Source organism: Gymnogyps californianus, chromosome 8 (assembly GCF_018139145.2).
Source record: "Gymnogyps californianus isolate 813 chromosome 8, ASM1813914v2, whole genome shotgun sequence".
Classification (NCBI taxonomy): Eukaryota; Metazoa; Chordata; class Aves; order Accipitriformes; family Cathartidae; genus Gymnogyps; species Gymnogyps californianus.
In genome coordinates, this window is record NC_059478.1 from 12,094,563 (window position 1) to 12,116,872 (window position 22,310).

General features: G+C 38.2%; 1 protein-coding gene and 1 long non-coding RNA gene across 4 annotated transcripts in view; one reads left to right on the forward strand and one right to left on the reverse strand.

Annotated features, from left to right (window-relative positions):
• Positions 1-695: 695 nt before the first annotated feature.
• The window catches only part of DDX59 (DEAD-box helicase 59), a 29,552-nt gene continuing 7,937 nt past the window's right edge, over positions 696-22,310 (reverse strand). Inside the window, exons 1-10 of one of the 3 annotated variants that reach the window (XM_050900651.1) lie at positions 20,739-20,858; positions 20,240-20,361; positions 11,932-12,039; positions 8,388-9,217; positions 5,899-6,066; positions 5,232-5,321; positions 4,580-4,831; positions 3,515-3,667; positions 2,898-3,026; positions 696-1,156 (exon numbers count right to left, since the gene is read on the reverse strand). In XM_050900651.1, the coding sequence (XP_050756608.1) occupies positions 893-1,156; positions 2,898-3,026; positions 3,515-3,667; positions 4,580-4,831; positions 5,232-5,321; positions 5,899-6,066; positions 8,388-9,206 (1,875 nt within the window). In that variant the 5' untranslated portion in view covers positions 9,207-9,217; positions 11,932-12,039; positions 20,240-20,361; positions 20,739-20,858 and the 3' untranslated portion in view covers positions 696-892. Of the gene's footprint in view, positions 1,157-2,897; positions 3,027-3,514; positions 3,668-4,579; positions 4,832-5,231; positions 5,322-5,898; positions 6,067-8,387; positions 9,218-10,622; positions 10,688-11,931; positions 12,040-20,239; positions 20,362-20,738; positions 20,859-22,310 lie in introns of those variants that run through there. The other 2 variants (XM_050900652.1, XM_050900653.1) reach the window with 2 other exon arrangements.
• Positions 11,204-13,068, forward strand: LOC127018874 (uncharacterized). The gene is made up of 3 exons (XR_007766845.1): positions 11,204-11,317; positions 11,456-11,564; positions 11,668-13,068. It is a non-coding gene; the product is annotated as an uncharacterized LOC127018874 (long non-coding RNA).

The window sequence follows — 22,310 nt, forward strand, 5'->3', positions numbered from 1 at the left end:
TTTGATTCTGACCTCGCTCAGACTTCAGATGGTAAGTCGTACAACACTATCCTAATACGGTTTTGCTCTCATTTCCTGAAAAAAATGAAACAGCATCTGGTGTCAGAGCACGGCAAGTTATGCTTAAGTGAGTAGTAAATAAGTAAATATGATCAGTTATACATTAACTATAATGTTTCATTAAAGAAGAACACAAAATTCTTATTTAACTTATGTGGCTTATCCTATTTGTCTACAATGAAGTTATACTAACTAATAACTGAGTATTTCTGCTATTGCAAAGTGCTTGAGCAGGACTTTTAACTGGTCCACAGGCAATAAAGGAGAAACTAAACTTTCAGTACTGTTTACAAACAAACCTTGCATATGTGTTCACAAGAAACCTCCAGAGAGCATACTGAGGATTCAGAGAAATGGTCACAGTGGCAGCTTTTATGTAAACTGAACAGGAAGAGATTGAGGCTTGTTTTCAGAGACTGATCTGTCACCGATTTGGGGGGGGGGGGGGGGGGGGGGGGCTTTGCAAAGATATTACCTCAATATGGTGACATAAAAATTACCAGAAGAGTGTGTTTCACAAGAAGTCTGAAATGATTATTCAGAAATATTAAAACAAACAAACAAACAAAAAAAAGTATCTTCTCAGTCTATCTTGCAAGACCAAAGTACTGGTTTTGAAAAAGGGTTACATAGAGTGTTTTTACTAGGCACTGCTGTAATTCAAACACACAACAGTCTGTATTTCAACATAAAGATGAGATTAAAATGAGACTCCTTAAAAAACTGTATAAACTTCTTTAAAAAAGGCAATATACAAGGCATCATAATTCCATGTTTATTTTTAATCACACTTTCATTATAATTACATAAGATAACTATAAATATATCTTAATTACCTCTGAGAATTATTTTTGTCATGTTTTCTAATAATGTCCATAATATTATCTCCTGTTACAAGGCTATTCTGTAATTGTTTAAGTCTCTGTTGTTCCCTTCTCTTTTGGTCATGAAGATAGGGGGAATTAAGCAGCTGTGGGGGAAGAATGGTGCCCGTTGGTTTTACTCTCTTCACAACATCCCAAAAGAGCTTCTTGCTGTTGTTATTGATAAAAGTAATTGCAGTTCCACTGTGACCCAACCTCCCTGCTCTTCCAACCTGAAAAAGCAAAAACTCATCTGAAGTTATCAATGTTAAATAGAAGTCCTTCAAATATCCTTAAAGTTTATTTTCTGTTATGAAACAGCAACTAACCTAAGTGACAAGGCCAAATCTCTTTATCTCATCCTCTAAGCACTAAGTTTTAAGAAACTTCCTGAATTCAGGACATGCAGATCTGAAGCTTTAGCTTAAATGCATCTAAAATTACGACTTGCTTATGGGACGTACCACAAGTCCAATAGTGATACTGAGATATATGATATAGCCTATGGGCAAAGGCTTACAGTAAATCTGGTCCAAACAAAATGTTTCAAAAAATGTTTATTATAGCAATGCCACATATATGTATCTTGTATCAAGCACGATATGTACAAGCATGACCATAAAAATGCCCTTTACTTTCAATGTTCTAGTAACTTAAAATTATTTATCAACATTATCCAAAGTGCTCGAACAAATCAGAATATACAAAGACTCTCTATTTAGGAAGAGATAGTATGTTAATATTGGTATAGTTTGGATGCTAGGAAAGACCATTTCTATTTATTTACTACTTGCTTGAAACTTTAGCAGAAAGATAATTAAAAACCAGGGAGGTGTACTGCAGTTAGTAACACACAATACCTTAGGAGTTCATGAGACTGGATGACTTCCAGAGGTCCTTCCCACCTATTCAGAACAGGGCTAACTTCAAAGTTAGATCAGTTTGCTCAGGGCCTTGTCCTATGGAGTTTCGAGTGTCTCCAAGCACAAAGGTCCCACCACCTCTCCGGGCAGCCTGTTCCACTGCCTGACTACTCTTGCTGTGAAAAACATTTTTGCCTGTTATGGGGCCAGAATTTCCCTTGCAGCAAGTCGTGACTGTTGGTTCTCGTCCTTTCACTGTGCATCTCCAAGAAGAGTCTGGCTCTGTCTCCTCTGTAACCGCCCATTATCAAATAGAAGACAGCAATTAAATCTCTGCTACAGCCCAAACAAGCCCAGTTCCCTCTGCCTCTCTTCACGTGTCACGTGTGCCAGCCCCCTGACTTTGTCTGGACTCTCTCCAGTTTGTTGGCTTTTCTTGTAGTTGATGGTCTCAAAACTGGACACAATAGTAGAGTACTGTGGCTCCACAGTGCCAAAAAGAGGGTAATAATTAGTTCTCTTGATCTGCTAGCCAAACTGTGTTTGAGGTCTGTGTACATATACATAAATGCACACACACACACACACACAACCCACACACCATCTTTTTTAAAGCAGGAAATCCTCAGCAAAAAAAATCAGAGGAGATACTGGACTAGGAAGAGGGAATGAAAATAAAGTTCACGCCTGGTTTCCTGATTGTATTACATGCATATCCCACACTGCAGACAAGCTGCAGCAGGAAGAGGAGTATTTGGCCTTTCTTCACACAGATAGTAAAAACATGGTAAACTTTGCTTTCTATAGACAAAAAATGATACAAGAGAGTACAAAACAGGAAGAATAATGCTGCAAACATAACTGATATAAGAACACTGTTCTAGGTTTTAGTAACTTATATAGGAGATACAAGAACAGTGTTCTAGATTTTAGTAATTTCCATAAGAGACTTATGGAAGAGATATTCAGCACCTTTCTTTCCTTGTCTATAAAAATAATATTCTGAAGAGGAAAATAATCTTTATGTTTACATTTAAATTTAAATTTCCATAGATCAATGTCATATTTCAGTATACTTTTCAAATAATGCGTTAACAATTTATTTCTTTACCTGATGTACATATTCATCCATACTTGAAGGCATATCAAAATTTACTACCAGTTTGACGTTGACAAGGTCAAGCCCTCGTCCAAGGACTCCAGTACTTACTATAACTTCATACTTCTCTTGAAGTAATCCCTGGTAAGGGAGGAATAAACAAAAATTAATCCTTTTTTCCTTCTTTGTATCCCTCCAAGCATAGCCTAGGGTTAGTTACACAGTGTAAGAACACAGCCAGTGGGATTATTCTATTGCAGAAGAGAGAACGGCTCTCCCTGTATTCTTGATTTAAACAGGAATATAATTCACAGAGCTAATTAAAGAGAGATCAAACCCACAATTCTAATAAAAAATATCATCAATTAAAGTTAAATGCATATTTAAATTGCCATTTCAAAGCAAATAACCTAGGAAATAGTCTCCAGTATTTATTTGCATTTAAAATGACATTATTATCTACAGTTTTGCTTGGTCCCATCTGTCTCTCCTCTCCCCCAGCAATACTCCAGGTTTTACTGCAGAAAAGCACTAAATTATGACTTAACTCATTCAAATTAAGCCACCTTTAAAAAAACATTGGCCATTTTAAGTCTATCAAAACACCCATAACTTTAGGAAGCACAAACCTGTAATATGTCTGTTCTTTCCACCTGAGACTTCTCAGAATGCATAGCTGTACACTGCAATCCTGTAATCTTATGAACAGCATCACTCAACAGATCTGCTCCTAGCTTACAGTCCACAAATACCAACACTGGAGGCTTGAAGAGTTTCTTATCCTGTAAAGTTAAACAGTTTATTTAAGAGCATATTACAACAGTTTGCTGCTCATCATCAGCAACTTGGATTCAATTTCTTCTGCTCGTTATCTCTAATATTAACAAGACTTTCAGATGAATAAATGTTTTTAGACTCTAGATAAGAAGGAACAAGATACCAGCCATGAAACTATACAAATCTGTACATCATAAACATATAATGATTTGTAGACTCAGAACCCAAGTTTGTATCAATACATGCATTTTTTAGAAGTCAGAAACTTTCTTTTATGTTTCTTCAAATGTTACATAATAATTCTGAATTTCTTTAAGTTCTGAGGTTCAGTTAAAGATTCTTATTTACTTCTTGGATAACCTCAGCCAAGACTCCAAAATTCCCCCCCAAAGTACTCATAAATGATATATATTATTATGCATATAAAGGAAATTCAAGAAAGAACTAAATTAGCTCTCTCACTGGTTTCTTTAATGACTTTTAAAATGACAAACCACTCCCAGGCCATAAAGCAGCTATGACAGTTTAAGAAAGTCCTGTTCCTCTACCACTCTCAGATAACCAGTACAAATCTTTCGGATGCCATACTGCAAATCACAAAAAAAATATCAGAATTGTAATTTTTAACTTGGATCCCAGCACAGGAATCTAGTTTGCTACTGCACAGAAGGAGGTGTGGGCGACGGGGGTGGAGTAATCCCTGAAATTGCCATTAAAGCTCTTACATTGCAGAACTACTGAAGTAGTCAGTGCAGTTATATGCTTAACCTCACTCCACCTCTTCACTACATACAGATTAGGATCACTCCACCTCTTCACTACATACAGATTAGGATTAAAGATGAGAACCTGACAGAGATATGTAAAGACATGAATAATTTTATAAGTTGTTCTTATGAGAACAATATTACACTTACATTTAGTATTTCAAACAGCTTTTTCTTTTTAGATGGTTCTTCTACCCACAAGATAATTTGGCGAACATTGGAACATGGCAGATTCTTTTCTCCAATTGTTATTCTTACAAAATTGTGCAGAAGCTGATTTGCTAACTGTTCAATGCCCACAGGAATCGTGGCTGACACCAGTATGGTTTGATGATCATGAGAGATGGCTTCCAAAATATCCAACACTTGCTGCTGGAAACCCATTTTTAACATGGTATCCACCTAAGTGAAAAATATTAGATTTGTACCAGATTTTTCCATAAACAGCAGAATTCTGAACTTGAATTAACAGAAGAACCATAATGTGTATGACTGGCATGTAATAATCCAAATGCAGCAGTATTTTCAGTCAGAAGAAAAGCTAAGTGAGAAAATTAAAAACAAATGGTTCACACTGGTCTAGCAGTATTACCCTGTCAGGTATCTAAGTCTTTTATAGTCAATAGAACATGCATTGTTCAAACACATTTCAAATTGTGTTAAAAAATGAATTTTCTCTTAAGAAATATATTTTATCTTTACAACGAACACTCTGTATGTTTAATTAGTTAGACTAGCCACTCACACTGGCTCTTCAAGGACCTCTGTATAGGCAATACAGCCCTGATAACTAAAAACTTACTTCATCCACCACTACAATTTTTATGCCATGCAGTTGAACAGAACTTTGCTTTAAAATCTCAAGAAGTCTTCCAGGTGTTGCTATTATAACCTAAGAAAAACAAACAAACAAACAAAAAAAAAACCCCAGGAGTTAGAAATTCCACGAAAGGACAGATGACTGTCCTAGAAAAACAATAAAGTTACAGCACATAGGTGAGAAGGGCACTAATTAGTGAAATTACTTGTGTTCAAATAAGTTGTAAAACTTTTATAGATAACTTAATAAATTATGAAGCCTCAAAACGAAATGGACCTTTTAGAACTCTAATGGAAGTGTCTAAATACCAGCAATGTAATCTGTATTAAAAATGAACTATTTTTGCTGTAAATTACAACTCTTTGTCTAATAAAATGGCATATTTCAGTCTTTGAAAGCAGCAATATCATGCATGAAACTTTTTAAAAACCAAAAAAGCTATTATGTGTTTAATCAGAAGTGAAAATGTTAAAAAAAAAAAATTGTATTACTGTAAAATTTTCAAGAGCTAACAATTATTTTAGTAGTTTAGACTTAGGAAAAAACACATCTTTGTGTGTCCATACATGTCAACAGTAACATTTTTATTTTCTGTGAATGTCATGAAAACGTAACTCTCCACAGGATCTTTCCACGCTATAGTCCTTACCTTAACACTTTGCTTGAGACGGTGAAGCTGTGGTGGCAGCGGTAAACCTCCTACCAGGAGAACTGTTCTCATGTCTGGTAAACCAGCCATCAGTTCTTTAGCTTGTCTCTCTATCTGAATTGCTAACTCCCTTGTTGGTGCCAAAATAAGGGCAGATGGAGTTTCTGTCTAGAAGGAGGGGGAGAAATCTGTTGAACATGGAATTGCTTTATTATTTAGATAAAAAGCTTTCAAGATTAAATCTCCCAACACTAAAATATAAATTATATAGTGCAGCTACTGTGGATACAGTTAGACTGCTAATACCCTTTCTATTTGAAGACAGAAGGCAGAAAGGAATTATACCTTTAACAATGCAGGCCAAGGAAGTCTATCCCTCAATTACTCAACTTTTGAAAACAAAAAATTAATGCATGTGTAAGTACACTGTTAGAATAGCTTCCTGACAACAAAAAAGGCTCAGAAAGCTAGTAGTCATTTGTAAAGACTGCTTTTTTCTATTTTAGTTATCGCACTGAATCTGTAACAGCAATTCAGAATAAATTCCACATGAACTCAAAACACAGGATGCTAGTTGAATCTAGAGATCTTAAAAAAAAAAGTTTTTAGAAGTCTTGATATTACAGGAACAGATTATTTCCCTTTACTGTCTTGCACACCGCTAAGTAAAAACATTAAGTATTAGCCAGAGAAGATAAGCAGTGATAGGAACTTTATACAGCAAAAACATATGTCTCTGAAATCTAAAACCAAAATTAATAGCCCCTCTGACCCACTATTAGCCAGGCAGAGATCAATCATTACAGTGGTACAGTCTTAAATTTTTTTGTTGTTGTTCCTTATGTAAGGATCTTCAACCAAATTATCACCTCACTGATACTTCTGCAACCCAGAAAACACAAAACTACAGGGTAGTAATTCCTCTCAGATTAATATAGATTCCTAACTCCAGTTAACACATACTAACAAAGTAAAAAGAATATAAGGTAAAATAGGGGGGAAAAAAAGGCAGAATAATGGGTCTAGCTCCAAGACGCATTATTTCAGTAATACTGATCACCTCTTCAGCAAATAAACAAAGCCCTCTCATATATTGATACTACAATCACGAATTCACTTAACAGTTTTCTGGATGGTACATGTTTCTGGTCTCCAACTGGAATATTGACAAGTGACCAACAGTAGGAGGTTGTTCTTTTCCCACTGCATCATCAAAGGAACTACATAGTTAAATACTCGTGTCAAGAAGGGCTTTTTGAGTTGTTTCCAAGTGGGCAACAGTGTTTAACTTAACAACTTACCACCACAAAAAAAAGGTACCTACGTAGATGCGGAGAAGCCAGGAACTGTCAAATATCTCATAACCAGATTACCCTTATGCTCTTAACATCTCATCTCTCTTTTACATTAAAAATGAAAATTATTTTAAACAAAAAAAATAAAATTCTTTCTTGACATATACATTAACTTGTAAAGTACCATGAAGATGAAGACTGAGAAAGATCATGTAGAGAAATTAAGTATTATTCATTGAGGCTCCAATTTTGTGCATGTTATTATAAGCATATAACTGTCTTGCAGACTTCAATGATAATCAGACAGAGGAGGTACTGGAGTGTAATACCCTTGTTCTTAAATGCTCCTATATAATGCTTCCATTCTTAAAACTAATGCTATGGTACTTTAAAGATTAAAGGAGTTACTTAAATAATCTTTAAATTACTCATTTGAAAAAAATTATACATACACGCACGTTTGTGTGTATATGTATCTATAAAGGCATCTAAACAGTCCAAAACATCAACTAGAATCAGGTCCAGAATTTTCAAATCTATTCTTATGCATCTCTTCTTGAATAAAACCACTAAAGCGAAAAACAATACTGAAACACACACAAGGTGCAGAATACTATTTGCGATTAGTTCTCATCATACATTCATGTCCTCAAGAAGCTAAAGTTTTCTTAATTGCCTTTTCCCACAGTATCAAAGGGGAGACTGTAAAACTAGAGGATTTCAGAAATTGTATTACCCCAAATTCCTGTAGGTGTTTGATGGTCAGCTGAACATATTCCAACAAAAATTACTCTGTGAAATTATGCAAATGCCAAAAAATCTTTTTCAGCCATCTGATATATCAAGATATAGGAGCAACTTCTTGCAGAGGGCCTGGAATTACTTTCACTTTCTATCTTAAGTCATTTAGGAAGTTTACTACAGAATTTAGTTACCTTTCTTAACAAGGAGAAACTGTATGCTAGGTAGTATTAATAGAGTTGCTTTATCTCCTGACCAAAGTGAAAAAACATTCAAAGTCATTAAAAATAATCAGCACCTCCCCTCCCTCCACGAACCAATGCTCCATCAATCAAAAGTAAAATAAATCACTGAATGTCAATAAAAACCACTGCAATTACATTCTCAGTTACATTGGGAATCCAAGAGACAAAGTTGCAAACCAGTTTCTCTAAACACACGAAGTTTCATTACCTCTCTCAAAACCTTCATAATAACAGGGAGTAGGAAGGCGGCTGTTTTTCCGGAGCCCGTGTCTGCACTAGCCACAATATCCCTCCCTAATAGTCCAACAGGGATCATTTGCATTTGGATGGGCGTTGGGACTTCATAGCCAGAATTCTTTAAATTATGGTTTAAAGTTTCAGGAAAACCACAGTGTTCAAACTCTACAATAGGTCTTGGAACTTGCTGGCCCTGGACAGCAATACCTAGCTGCAGTTTAAGGTTCTCAATCTGCTCATCTCGCAAACCTAAAATAAAGGAATGATCTTTGTAGAAATAAGGTGTATTAAGCAGGTGAGTTTCTGCTTGAGATTCTGCTTTTGTGAGTTGATCAGATTTTAGCTTTTTTTCCTTTTCTTGAGTTTGTAGAAGGTGTTTGGCTTTACATTCCAAGCTACAAACATCTTCATCTGTTTTATCGCAGATATACTCTCCATAGCGACCACACACAACACATACAGGTTCTCCAGATTCTGCCCAACGCTGGGATTTGCTGAAGGATTTTATGGGTTCTTCCAAAGAGCTATCTTCGTCAGTATTTTGGTTGTCCTTTCCCAAAGTTGTATTAGCAACACCAAGGTCTCCAGCTAGAGGTTCTGTGCGTTCTTGTACAACTTCATTCAAATTGCATCTTGAAGCAGAAGTTTCTGTTCTGACTGACTTACAGCCTTGGAACTCGGTGGTCTCCTCTACCAAAGATCCTTCAGAAGACAATTTATTTTTCTTAGCTGTACAACTTTTGTCCTCATCAGCAGTCCTCTTGACTTTAACAGATCTTGGTAAAAACATGCTTCAGTACACTAGAAGGAAAATTGTTACAGTTGTTAGAAACTACTACCATTGAGAAATGTACACTTTACTGTTACCACAAAAAAATTGAAGTCCAGGAAATATAGTTGCAAACCTAGAAACTAACTCTCAATCCCTGAAAAGATCTAGAAACCGCCTTGTTTAAAAATGATCTTGGTCTTAACAATGTTGATGCAATGTAAAGCAATGCTTTAAAGTAACAGGGGAAGCATGGAACAATACAGAGAAATCCACCTACAGTTAGTTTTCAGTATTAGACACCTGCAGTTGAATAAAAACTTTGATTTTCACTATCTGTCTGGAAATTTATCCATTTTGAGAGTCAGTCATATTTAAATCCTTGGAGAGTTTAGTTGTTTCTAATATAAGATACAGAAGCAAAACATGCATTCTTCTAAGCTATGAAAAAACAAACAAAATCATCAATTTTGAAAAAGATGTGAAATTTAGTATAGGACCCACCCAAGACCACTTCTTTTGTTGTCCTTTTCAAAGTCCACTCAAATTTAAAAAGGCTGTAAACTTTGAGATCTGTTGTAGAGTCCAGCTCTTTGTTCAGCGTGTCAGAGGGAGCAAAGACCTACACAACCAATTTGCCAAATCTCTACTGTAATACAAGAAAGCCGAATTAAGTGTCCACAAATAACCATAACTTTTATATTCTGAAACTTTCACTAGTTGACTCTGAAAGTGTCAGATGTTCTCACCAATTGTTTGTTATGGTACAATTGGTAAACAAAGTACTCAAAATACCACCATTTTATTCTGAATTAATAGTACCGTGCATACCAGTCTTTGTCAACTTTTTACATCAGCTTTCTAAAAATACACAAAGCTATCTCTGTGTTTACAGACAGCTTTTTTTCCGCGTAACTCAGAGCAATTCAGAGCGATGAAGCATCAGCAGGAAGCTCACCCGTCAGACGCGCTCTGCTGCCTGAAACCTGCGGGTAGAACACGGGCAGACCCGAGGCGCCTGGATTGAGCTTGCTCCCCCTCGCTACTGCATCACAAACCAGATCTCACAACTTAATTTTTCGCACCTGAGAGCTTCCCACAACAAACCTCTTTACAAACTCAGTAGCCTTCCAGGTGAGGGGAGCAAACCGTGCTCACGAAAAGTGCCAGGCTGACGAAAAAGACCACACGCCTAACGGGCTCCTCGGGAGGGTCCCGTCCCGCCGCCAGCGGTGACCCCGCTGGGAAGCCCCCCGCCCGCGGGGCTCCCGGGCAGCGCGGCAGCCTTCCCCCACCTGCCCCAGCCCTCCTCTCCGGCAAAAGCTACCCATCCCACGGGAGACCAAGACGGCGCGGAGCCGTTTCTATCCGACAGCCTCCCCCGTCGCCCTGCCCGCACCCCCACCGCACTGCTACGAGGCAGAGCCCGGCCCCCACCTCCTCCTCCTCCTCGCTAGCGGCGGAGGGACGTCGCCTCACGTACCGCCACCGACAGCCCGTCGGCCCCGCCGCCGCCTCTCCTCACAAAATGGCGGCGGTCCCACGCAAGCAGCGCCGAGCGAGCGGTCGGCGGAAGCAGGGAGCCGCCGCCGCTCCGCCGCCGAAGAGCGCTGGGGGAGCAGCCGGGGAGGAGAGAGCCGGGGACGGGACGAGCCGCGGGGAAGTCAGGCAAGGGGCGGGGGCTCCCGGCCGCAGGGGAAGGAGCGGCGCGGGCGTGCGGCGCAGTCGTGCCTCACCGGCGGCCGCGCGGGCCGGGCGGAGGGCGAGAGCGAAATCTTCGCGGCCGCCCGCAGCCTTACACGGGGAGAGACGCGGGGCGGGCAGGGCGGCCGGGCTCCCTGCTCCCGGGGGGGTGGCCAGGCCCGTGGCGGCTGGGCAGGCCTGGTGCGGCCGGGCCTGCGTACTCGGCCTGGGAAGGGAAACCCGCATCGCCGGGCCATGTCACCGCTGAGTTCAGTTTCGGGGGGGGGGGGGGGGGGGATTGCACGCGCGGCTGTTCACCCTCTTTAGGTCTGCGGGATGGGCTCGCCCAGCACTCCCGAATTTACAGCCCGAGCTACCAGATGCTACAAACAAAGAAGTATTTGCACACGTGAGAAAAACAGTATTACTGCACGTGATGGAGGAGTAAGGTATGCCAGATAAATGCCCAGCGCATGCCTTGACCCACTCAAAACACTTGGAAGGGCACGAGGACAGCGCTGTTCATATACTGCAAATTAAGTTACTTTTATTATTTCAACACCAGAATTTATCACATTTCACTGCAGGGCATAAGAGTCTTTCAGACTTAACTTCAACCTGTATTCTGCAAGACAGCCTAGGTGTGACCACTGCACCGGTGCCACTGCCCCAGGCAAACCCAGTTCACGGAAAAGAGTAAGTACTAAGGCTTGGATGTATGTCCACTGAGGAGGCTGATGGTTTTAGCTGCTTGGCCATTGTGAACAGAGTGGTCATTGCTACTCCCTTTCTTTCCAAGGACTCATGTCACCAGAAGGAGGTCAGTCAACCTGTCCCAGATACTCCCTTGCAACACCAGGACCCTGAGGTGGTGTCACTATGTCTGCACCATTTGCAGGAGGTCCTGGTTTTGAGCACTAGCAGTATGACCAGAGTATTCCTGAAGTAAAAGTATACCCTATGACCATAAATGATTGGTGAATGGGAAAGATATCTTGCTGGGAGCTATCTAGGTGACGTACTCCCAGGCACTCCAGATACTCCCAAACAGATTGTATCTTACCTCCCTCCTCCAACATTGATCCCATTAGCCTGAAAGCATCCACATTGATGGGGAGTTCCATTTTCTTTCTGGCTCATTACTTTTGTTGGTGACCACCACCACCATTTCCTGCTAAAAGAGAAAATCCATAAGTACTAGCAGCCCCTTTGGAAACAGTTTAATGGCAGTCCAGAGGAACAATCAGAGGAGCCAGTGGGAACGGGGTTACAACACAGACAGACACAAAGCTGGGGGCTTTCGAGCAGCTGGCCACAGCACTCCGTAACATTCAAGTCCAGTCACACTTGAAACATGGTCTATGTTAAAGTATGCTGGATTTCTCTGTAGTACATTACCACAGTAGCAAGACAAAGTTAGTGCAAATAGGGGGTTTTGGTCTGTGTGGGATTTTTAATTAACTGGTACAATTGAAAGAGACTATTGAGCTGCTGGGAAGATTAAGTGGGCGTTTCTAGACCTGAAAAACTGTCAAGCACCTTTCACCCACGCTCCATACATTCCTCATTCTCTGTGAAAATCCCCCCCCTTTCTCTGATTCAGCCTGTGTCATTCCCCTTTGTTTGCACTGACTTTCTTTTCTTCATTTTCCTTCCTGGAGAGTTTCTAACATAGGCTAATTTCCTTTTCTTACTTCCATTTTTACAAGGTCATTTCCTGGAATTCAAAACATCATTTGCTAAATAAAGACCAGTATTTCCACAATATTCAATATGCTACAAGATGCTTCTTACTCTGTAAAGTCCATGTACCAAAATGCAAACATCCTATATGTATCAGCTTTTTCTATTTTTTGCTAACAGTGTGACAGAAATATTAATCTAATGGAAAGAACTGAATCTAAAGAAAATTAAAGTACCTTTTTATAATGGTAAGAATACTGTTTTGTTGGAAGCTACCATTCTGCCCTCACCTGCTGTGAGAGAAGAGTTTGCACACTTTGATTACACAGATACATTCGAGCTCTTAAGATTAATACTGTCCATACTGTAATACAGCTACTTAGCATTTTTGTTCATAGTACGTATTCCTGCTGTTCTGAGCTGCAAAATGCAGAAGTCTAGCATATGCATTTCTGTGGAAGGAATAACGTAGTCAGTGGGCGTATTCCATGATTCACTTATGGATGCATGACTTTCAATTTTTGCTCTACCCTGTGTTTCATGAGAACACTATTTTGTTAGTAATGAACGCTTTCTAATTAGGTGCTGATTTTTTTCTTTATAATCACTTTGAAGATACATGTATTATGTTGCATTTTATAAGATCATTATTATATAACAAATTATTATAAATGCAACACAAATTGACATTCTCCAAACAGAAAACCTGCCTCTACTGTTGTTTATAATACACACTAATAGCTTTCTTTTCTTTAGCATATAATGGTCTTTCAGAAGATGAACTCAGACTTCATCACAGCAGTAAAAATAAAGGAGGTCACAGAGATTATTCAAGCTGGTTAAAGACTAAAAGAAACCAAGTATCAAACAGTCTGCAGGATTATGTTATTACTAAAAACCAGCAGCCTCCCTCTCTCTCATTACATCATCAATTATCTAGGAATCCTTAAAGAGTTGTTCAATAAGGACAACTGTTAATACCTAATACAAAACTTCTGTATTACCAGAAAAGGCTGACACCCCTGTGATTATGGGAAATGTCACTGATACAGAATACTCGACTTTCCAAAAGCTGTTAAGAGGTTCCTCGCCAAAAGTTTTAAGGACACTAAAAAAAAAAGCAAGGTAAGAGGAAATGGTCTTGCATGGACATACCATTGATTAGAATACAGGAAAGAAAGATTAGGGACTCGCTAATAAGGGGTCCCACAGTGGAGGGATGGAAGTCACCAGTGAACTCTGCAAAACTTGGTACTGTTTTGCAGATTGATATGGCAACCTAAAGACTGAGAAAGTTTGCTGGCAATGATATCTCAGATACTTAATACAAGGGCCAATAGAAGAGCTTTCTTTACAAGAGCCTTAGAAGATTTGGTTATGACAACAGGTAAAATTCAGACAGACAAACATCTTGACGTTGAGTACAGAATGATAGGCTCTGAATTGGCCATTACTATTCAGAAGCAAGATCTGAGGATTAAGAGGAATAACTTTGTTAAAGCATCAGTTCAGTGTGTAACAGCAGTCAGAAAAAAACAAATTTACATGGTAGGAAATACTAGGAAAGGTATAGAGAACATTACTGTATAAACTGACAGTTCACGTGTATGAGTGCTCCTTGTAATTAGGGTTTCCCCATCACTCACTCCCCTTGTCCGAGAAAGACTACAGTAGATCTTGAAACTAAGTTTTAGAGAAGGACTCTATGGATATTCAGAGGCGTGAAAGGGCTTCCATACAAGACACAACTACGTAAACTCATCAGTCTGAAAAAGAGATGACTGAGGAACAGATACAGTAGATCTACTGTACCTTGAGTGGCTCAATAAAGGCTGGACAGCTATTGATAGTTCATTCTTTCTTCCAACAAAAATTGTAATATGAAATTGTAATATGCTTTATAGTAAGTGCTCACAACTGAAAAGGAGTGTAAGCTTCCACAGAATGTCGTATGTTATTCTTTATTTACATGGAGAAGTTAATCAGGATAGATATACCAAAAACTCTTCTGGAACATATACTATGCTTTGTGAGCTCCCTAAATAAATACTTTTTTTCCTGGAATAAAGCATAAACATTCTAGTCCAGTCACTTTCCTAAGCTTTTTTAGAATGCTGAAATATGCAAGAGTAATAGATAGCCTTGGTGAATTTAATTCCCATCCTCTCAGCTCTTGATGCTGCTAATCAGATCTGAGGTGAATGACATTTTAATAAGATTTTTGAACTTCAAGTTTGGCACCTTTAGAGTTTACCAGATTGTACAAAATATCCCCAGACAAGATGCTCTCAGATATCCTACAAGGGTTTTGTCTTGGTATTCTTCTTTCTAAAAACTAGTTAGTTCAAGCACTGGCTGAATAAAGTTGGGTTTAAGTCCTCTTAGAAAACCATGAACAATTAGGACAGTCATTTTTACACATTCTGGACAATTTATCTAGGGATGTCATCATGGAAAATCATAAGGTTTCCAGGTCATGTAAAAAAAAAAAGTAGCATCTGTATTTTGTATAGTCACATTGTTATTTAATTTAGTTGGTAAAACAGCAAGAATTTACAGTTTTCTCATCTTGTCTATGCTGCATGTGTTCCAGTACAATAGCTGCCTAGGAAGGTATCACTTATTGTTATTAGAAACCCCTGTCCAAATACAGTCCTTATATAATTAATACTCCTCTTCGGAGTAACTTCTAAAATAAATATTAGGAGCTACAGAAATGTAACAATGCACACACAAACCCACATGTACAAAAGGACTAATACATACCAACATAGATTTACTACAAATATATACAGCAACAGATTATTTCAACTTTATGCAAATTTCTGTCAGAATAACAAAGATAGTAACTATTGATTAAAAGTCAAAATAAATAATAAAAACAATAATTCAAGCACAAATTATTAATACTAAGGTATCCCACTTTTTGGTCTATTTTAAATTGTATCAAGAAGATTTTTCCATATTCACTCATGGTTTCTATATCAAATATACAGAAAGCAAGCATGGCATCTTGGATTCCTGCTCTCAATTTAAAAACAGGCACTTTGCCCTATAACATCTCACAGCCATTCTTTAGAAGCATGAACCAACCTTTCCCATCACTTGCAAATAATAAATAATTCAGTTAAAAAAGATTGGATTAAAACAGGAGACTGAAATCCCTCTACTCCCAGGCACACTAAATCCATAAGAAATGGGCATTCTGCGTGCTAATTCAGAGACGGTATCACAAGCATTTCAAAGAGCTGCTTGACTGTAGCATATGCCTCGGCTCTCCACAGTGATACCTCCCAGAGCGACCCCGTTAATTAAAACCTGTACCAGAACACAACCTGTAGGCACCTCTCCATGAATCTGGCAAGCAAGGTGTTCTCGAGTTCCATAGTGATTTGATTAACAGATAAATACATCCCAAAGGGTAAGTGTCTGAAACATTTTAGTACAGTGCATTTTAAGTTTCCTTTGTAGCCAAAACAGCCTTGTGATGTCCGAATTTTCCACTTAGAATGAGCTCCCGGTGTATGCAAAACTACTGAGAATGGACTCAAATTAGAGTCTAAATAGCACCTAATGCATCACTCCCTCAAGTGGCAAGTGTCAGTACTGACGAATCTGAAAATTAAAACGTGCCTCAAGTGTCTCATCAAGAGGAATAGTTTTGGTTTTTCTTTATGCTATTTTAAATATCTCAGTATGTATCCTATGTATCATTATTCTAAACTAAGGAATCCCAGTGCCTTAATGTTGTTTTTTAATGTTATAATGGATGAAGAGCATGAAGTTTATGAAGATGTCACTTAAACAATAAAAATGATTCCCTGAATTTTTTATCTTTTTTTTTTTTAAAAGACTTAACAAAACATCCACTGCTTGGGTGAAAGGGAGGGGAAATGTCTTTCCACTCAGAAGGCACGGAAGTCAAAGCATGTTTACTTGGGGACTGGCACCTGTGTCTGCTCCACCTGATGCTATGAAACTAAATATTTTTCTGTTTCTTTTATGTTTTGGGATTTTGAAGCCACTCGGCAGATTTGTAGGTAGGTAGTCAACAGCAGCTCTAACCCAAAGCATACTTAATGAATAGTTCTTTGATTGAAGGAATCAGTGAGTCAATGACTCCACTGGTTTCTGAATTACAGCTTTAAAGAAACCGCACAGGAAAAATCCAGATAATCTAAAAAAAAAATAATGGTGGCTAACCATTAACGAGTCAATTATGCTAATATTCATACAAAATGTCCTGATTTAGTACAGATATTGCACACAGTATACTTATTCTGAGGCCTAGTTTTTCTAATTTTGCTTAATCCAAACAGGCAACTCCTAAGCTTTTTGAAAGTAAATAAGCAGTAAAAGAAGTCTTGGCCTAAGATTTTCAGGCTTCCTGAGCATTCCCTTTGTTTGAAGAGCCACTTTCTAAGCAAAATATTGGTCGATATTAGTCTCTGCAGAAATCTGTGGTAAAATTGGAATAAAAAAAAAAATCTAATTAAATCTGAATTCTTAAAGCATATTACTGAGGTGGTCTTTTTAAAAAAAAAAAAAAAAAAAAACAGCAGTCCTGCCCTGAAGCTCCAGCGTTAAATGCCACTAGTCCATAGGGAAATAATGGTACAGGGCAAATCACACAAAAATTATGAACATAATTAACATATGTGATTATATGCTCAAATACTGCATATAATATTTACTTTGAGAATCGATGGACTCTCTGATTTAATATCACCATAGCCTTAGCACAACTGTAAAAACTACGGCGAATTCAATTACCAACTTCTTTGTACAAGACACAGTAGCTTTTTCCAATTAAAAGGAGTGCTTTTAGGGTCTGAGAATCATTTAAACCAACTCACAAATCTCTGTTAGGTCTCTGAGACTTACAGCACAAGGATTCGATCAAAAGATTGCAAAAACAATTGCAAATTTCCAGGGACTTCAGTAACCAGTACAACGGAACCCAGATTCTTAGAGAATTCAGGTGGAAATTAACAAGATTAAATAAATCCTGAAATATAACTTAATTAGAGGTGCAGAAATAAGAATTAAAAATTCTCTCCTTTCATGTTAATCTGTTTTTATTTCTGAAAGGATATAAAACATTTGAAAGCTCTTACCAGTTTGCCATTTAGATTTGTGTTCCAATTAATAAGGCTGTTTGGAGGCATATGAGATTGGCATCTATTCTAAAAACAAGATAACACTCCTGCACAATGCACTTACTGAAATTAAACCCTTTTTTCCCCCCCTCTGGAGTCCCAGACAAAAGGATGGGAGAGGAAGAAAAGAAAATTCACAAGAGACAACAGGAATCATTGAGTTGCAGCTTGCCAGATGACGTGTGTTCGCTGTGTATTAATTACCACCTGCCCCCTCAATAAACTCTCTTTCCACTCATATCACTTCTTAAGAGATTAAGACCTTTCTAATTAATCAGCAAGTATGAGAAACGTAACAGTTTATGCTCTGGTACATTGCATTTGTATTACAGGGAGACAGGTGGAAGAAGCACAGAGTTATAATCCATTAGTGTGACAAACTGAAGGAAAAATTTACATCATAAGCCTTTTGAGTAAATGGATAATAAATTTCCCTTTCTACCTCTAAAGCTCCTACCAGCACTCCTAGTTTTGAGAGCAGAAACCACTGTGCTAAGAATGATCTGGAAAACATGCAAGACAGCTGCTAGAAACTAGACTTTTTACCGGTCGTCTTGTTAAAATCTATGCCAATACTAATCATTGGGTTTAACCTTCATACTTCCCTACATTACATTTGGTCCCTATTCTGTCTCTGCATGAAGTCTTAAACTGGCCTAGTTGAATCCCTCACACAAAAATTATTAAAGGACATGGAAAGGCTATAACTGCATCTACAAAAACCCAACTCACTGCTGCCAGAGTAGAAGCCAAATTCAGGATATCCCCGCTACTGAGTGATTTGCCTTTGGAAGCCATTGGCAGCTGTTACAAAACAGAGGATCCTTCCAGCTCCTGTACTTTCTGCTAGTGGCAGGCTTGGTGGCTACGCAGCTCCAGGATTCAGGTCTCAAAAGCTTCCTTATATCAGCTTTCATCACGGCTCTAAGCAACTGTTACTGTTGGGCTCTAGCCTACAGATTTTTAAATTTCTCAGACGTCACTCGTTGTGTACAGAGTATTCAATGCAGTCTTAATAGTTTAATTAAAAAAATACACCTTGTGGATATTTTTTTTCCACTGACTCATACTGCAGGTCTCCGATATTAATTTTGCAGACCTGTGGTGTACTTGGCATTAATTTCACTAGCACAGATCTTTGAGTGAAAAGACTGTTAACATTTGCTATGGTTAATGCTCTTTTTTTTTTTTTTTTTCATAATTTCCTTTTCATAAACTCCAAAAACCATAAACCTGGGAAGCTGGAAAAGCAGGGCTAAAGTCTCCTGCCAGTTCCTCCCTACTAAATAATGTATAGCCATTTGCAACAGCCCAAAGTTTTTTCTATCACCTGGGAGGCCATGGTTTTCATTAGCTCTAGAAAATAACATAGTGGTAAAGAAGCAATCTGACTCTGGTCTTAGCATGACCATATTTCTGTCCCATTAATCGTAATACACAATATAGTGTTTATGCTGGCTGCATGAGTATGAACACCTAACTCAGGGTAAAACCTATCAACAAAAAGCTACCACGCTGAAACTTGAAATGGAAGAACAATTATGTACTGGACAAATGATTTGCATCACATGGTACTGTTAGCCTCAGAAATGATTCACTGTGTCTTAACTATGATTTCAAGTACTGTTCTACCCCTTTAATTCTTTAGAAAATAATTTTCTAAACATTTATATGTAAAAATGAACTAAAGTAGCCTCCTAAGTGGTAGAACTTTTTTCTAAAAATGTATTTCAATATAGCGAAGCATGCCATGATCAAGTCATTACCAAACCAATACACTACTCAAATTTTGAGAAGTTAAAACACCTATGTAATCTGTAAGTAAAAACATACCTTAAAATTCCAGTAATTCCATTTGCTTATTTATTTTTCTTGCTTCATCAATGAAAAGAATTAGCATTAATCTGATCATATATTTAAACTAAATTCATCCTCGCACTTGGATATTCACTCATGGCAAAGATGAACTGCCCTCCCAGGCAAATGCTACTGTATACATAGATGTGTAACAGTCATCTTACTGAGACAAAAAAGCACAGATTGAAGAATGATAAAGTAACAGGACTGAATAGCAGGTCTCAGCATTGTTTATACCTATCTTCTGGCATAAAGTCCCTAGTCTGTGAGGGGGTAAAAGGCTTCAGGCTATATCCCAATCTGGGAATACCAAAGTCCCATGGATCAGTCTGAAGACAGAAGAGATAAACGAGGAGGGTACAAAGTCTGTGTAAATCCAAAACTGACCTTACTCTAAGCCCTAACAGCCCACCTCTGAATACTTACCATGTCAAAGCTTAGCTCTACTTAGAGGTTTCTCAGGTAGCTCTCTTATTTGTATTCTTCTGAGAAACCCAGTTCAGACAAAACGGCTAAGCTCCTAGTTCAATTCCAGCTAAATCAGCCCTTGCTGGTACCAGCACATCAATTAAAAATATCCCCCCAAATCCAAACCTAAGAAGTAGAAATGACTCGTCTGAAAACAGCTTCCACTCCATCCCCTCATGTAAGTCCAGCCAAACTCCCACCTACCTAAAATGAGATGAAGACATTCTCGAACATGGCTTGGATCCTCCAATCAGTCAGAGAATGGCACTGTACCACACACTGGATACTGTATGGATTTTTCTCATAAATGTTGTTCTTATAAAGCTCTGTAAGGAAGTATACTATTAAAATGAAAATATAAAACTGAAGTGCCTTTGTCTTAAGGGATACATCTAAAACTCAGTATGTATAATTAAGTTTTATTGCATAAAAGAGAGAATGTTTTGTTTTCTCTTTTAAACTAGACATACCAGCAAATACAGTCAAGGCGTGATAAAACTGAGGACTTGAAAGCACTGAGTAAGTGAAAATACTAATAAACACCAATTATATGAGACTATGGTATTCAAGATAACCAAAAGAGATGAGAATACATCACAATGTTCAAAAAACATAAATCCTCTAACTCTCTCTTAAGCTTTTGCTTCTGTGGATCACTTGCAGTATTTATCAATTAGTTGTTACAAATACTAAACAGACAAACCTCCGCTTCTCATGACATGGTGGCACTAAGTTGTCCATCTGTGGTTTAACTGCACACTTCAGGAGCACAGACCGCTAAAGTTAAACCGACAGATTTGTCCTTCTGAAATTCTGTTAGTTTCCTAAACTTTGTTTGCTGTGAGAACAAGCAGACAATGCATTATCTCAGCTTGATAAAACACAATAGCTATTAAAAAAGAAAGCAAGCCTCAAAAATGCAACATATCTCTCACTACCACCCTTGAATGACTGCTCCCTGTGCTTTTTATTAGAAAGATTCAAAAGATGCCAGTAACCTTACAGCTGGTGACTGTAATAACAGAGGGTAACAAGACAGAAAAAATGAATGCCTCCTTGTTAAGCAGTTTTGTTTGTGCTGTTCCAAGACAGGTCTGCCAAGAACTTTCCATGCAAACCTTATTTTTCTGGGATTTGTAACTTGGCTGCAAAAAAATCCAGCATGATAGCGCCCGGTTCAAAAGAATTCAGATTACAAGTTTTAAAACACATTTTCAAGTTTTGGAATAAATTAAATTTACACTAAATAAAGTAAACAATTTAGCACTTCATATATATTTTTAGTTGCCTTATTGAAAAAACCCTCTGGTTAGCAAGTTTGCACCCCAGATCATTTTATGTTTTCTAACTCTTTGGTATTAAATAAGTCTGAAGTATTGCAGTGTGAAAGGAGACTTCTGTGCTGTATAGTCAAGACTCCACTGACGTCTATTTTCTTTTTAAGGAAGACTGTATGAAATGCATATGAAGCACTCATGGGATTCTATCCGCTAAACAATTCAGTGGATTAAATCTGTGCTAATTCTTAATACAACTCAGCTGACATGTGTATAAGGCCAGGTTGTGAAAAAATTGGCTAAGTTTAACACATCATTCTTACAAAACATAAGCCTAGAATTTCCACATTAAATTATGTGGGGCTGTTTTTGTTTTGTTTTGAACCAAATGATTCAAAGCTTTGAGCCATGCAAAAGTCCAATTTCAGTGTTCCCGTTTTCTTTTTTGGCACATGACCCATTAGGACAAGGTCATTTTGTACAGTTCCTTGCCAAAGCAATATTGTTTCCTGTGGCAACTAGCAAGATACATAGAAATTAGATTTCAGGCACAACACAGATTGCAGCCCAAGGTAAGGAAGCTCTCTTTCAGGCAATAGCCAGGTGTCAAGAACCAAGACAGCCATGACAGTTGCCTGAGCTGTGAAAAAGTGGTGGCTTAGCCTTATGCCTAAAAGGAAGAAACCTCCCAGCAATTCAAAACTAAAACAGACAATCAAAACATATCAATAAATTATAAAACTGTTCTGAATATATCTGGTGAGATCATTTCAAAGGAAACACTGGAAGGAACAGGGCCAGAAAATACCATGAGACGGAGTAGCTTAGAAATGTTTCTGCTCATTTTCTTGACTAACTTGGGGTTTTCCCTCAGGAAAATTTGCCTAGAGCACATTATCCCCCAGAATATCTCTACCTACCTTACAGCTCAACACAAATTAAAACTAAGTAATCCTATGAAACAACAGTTCCTCTGGGATTATTTGCAATTCAGCCAA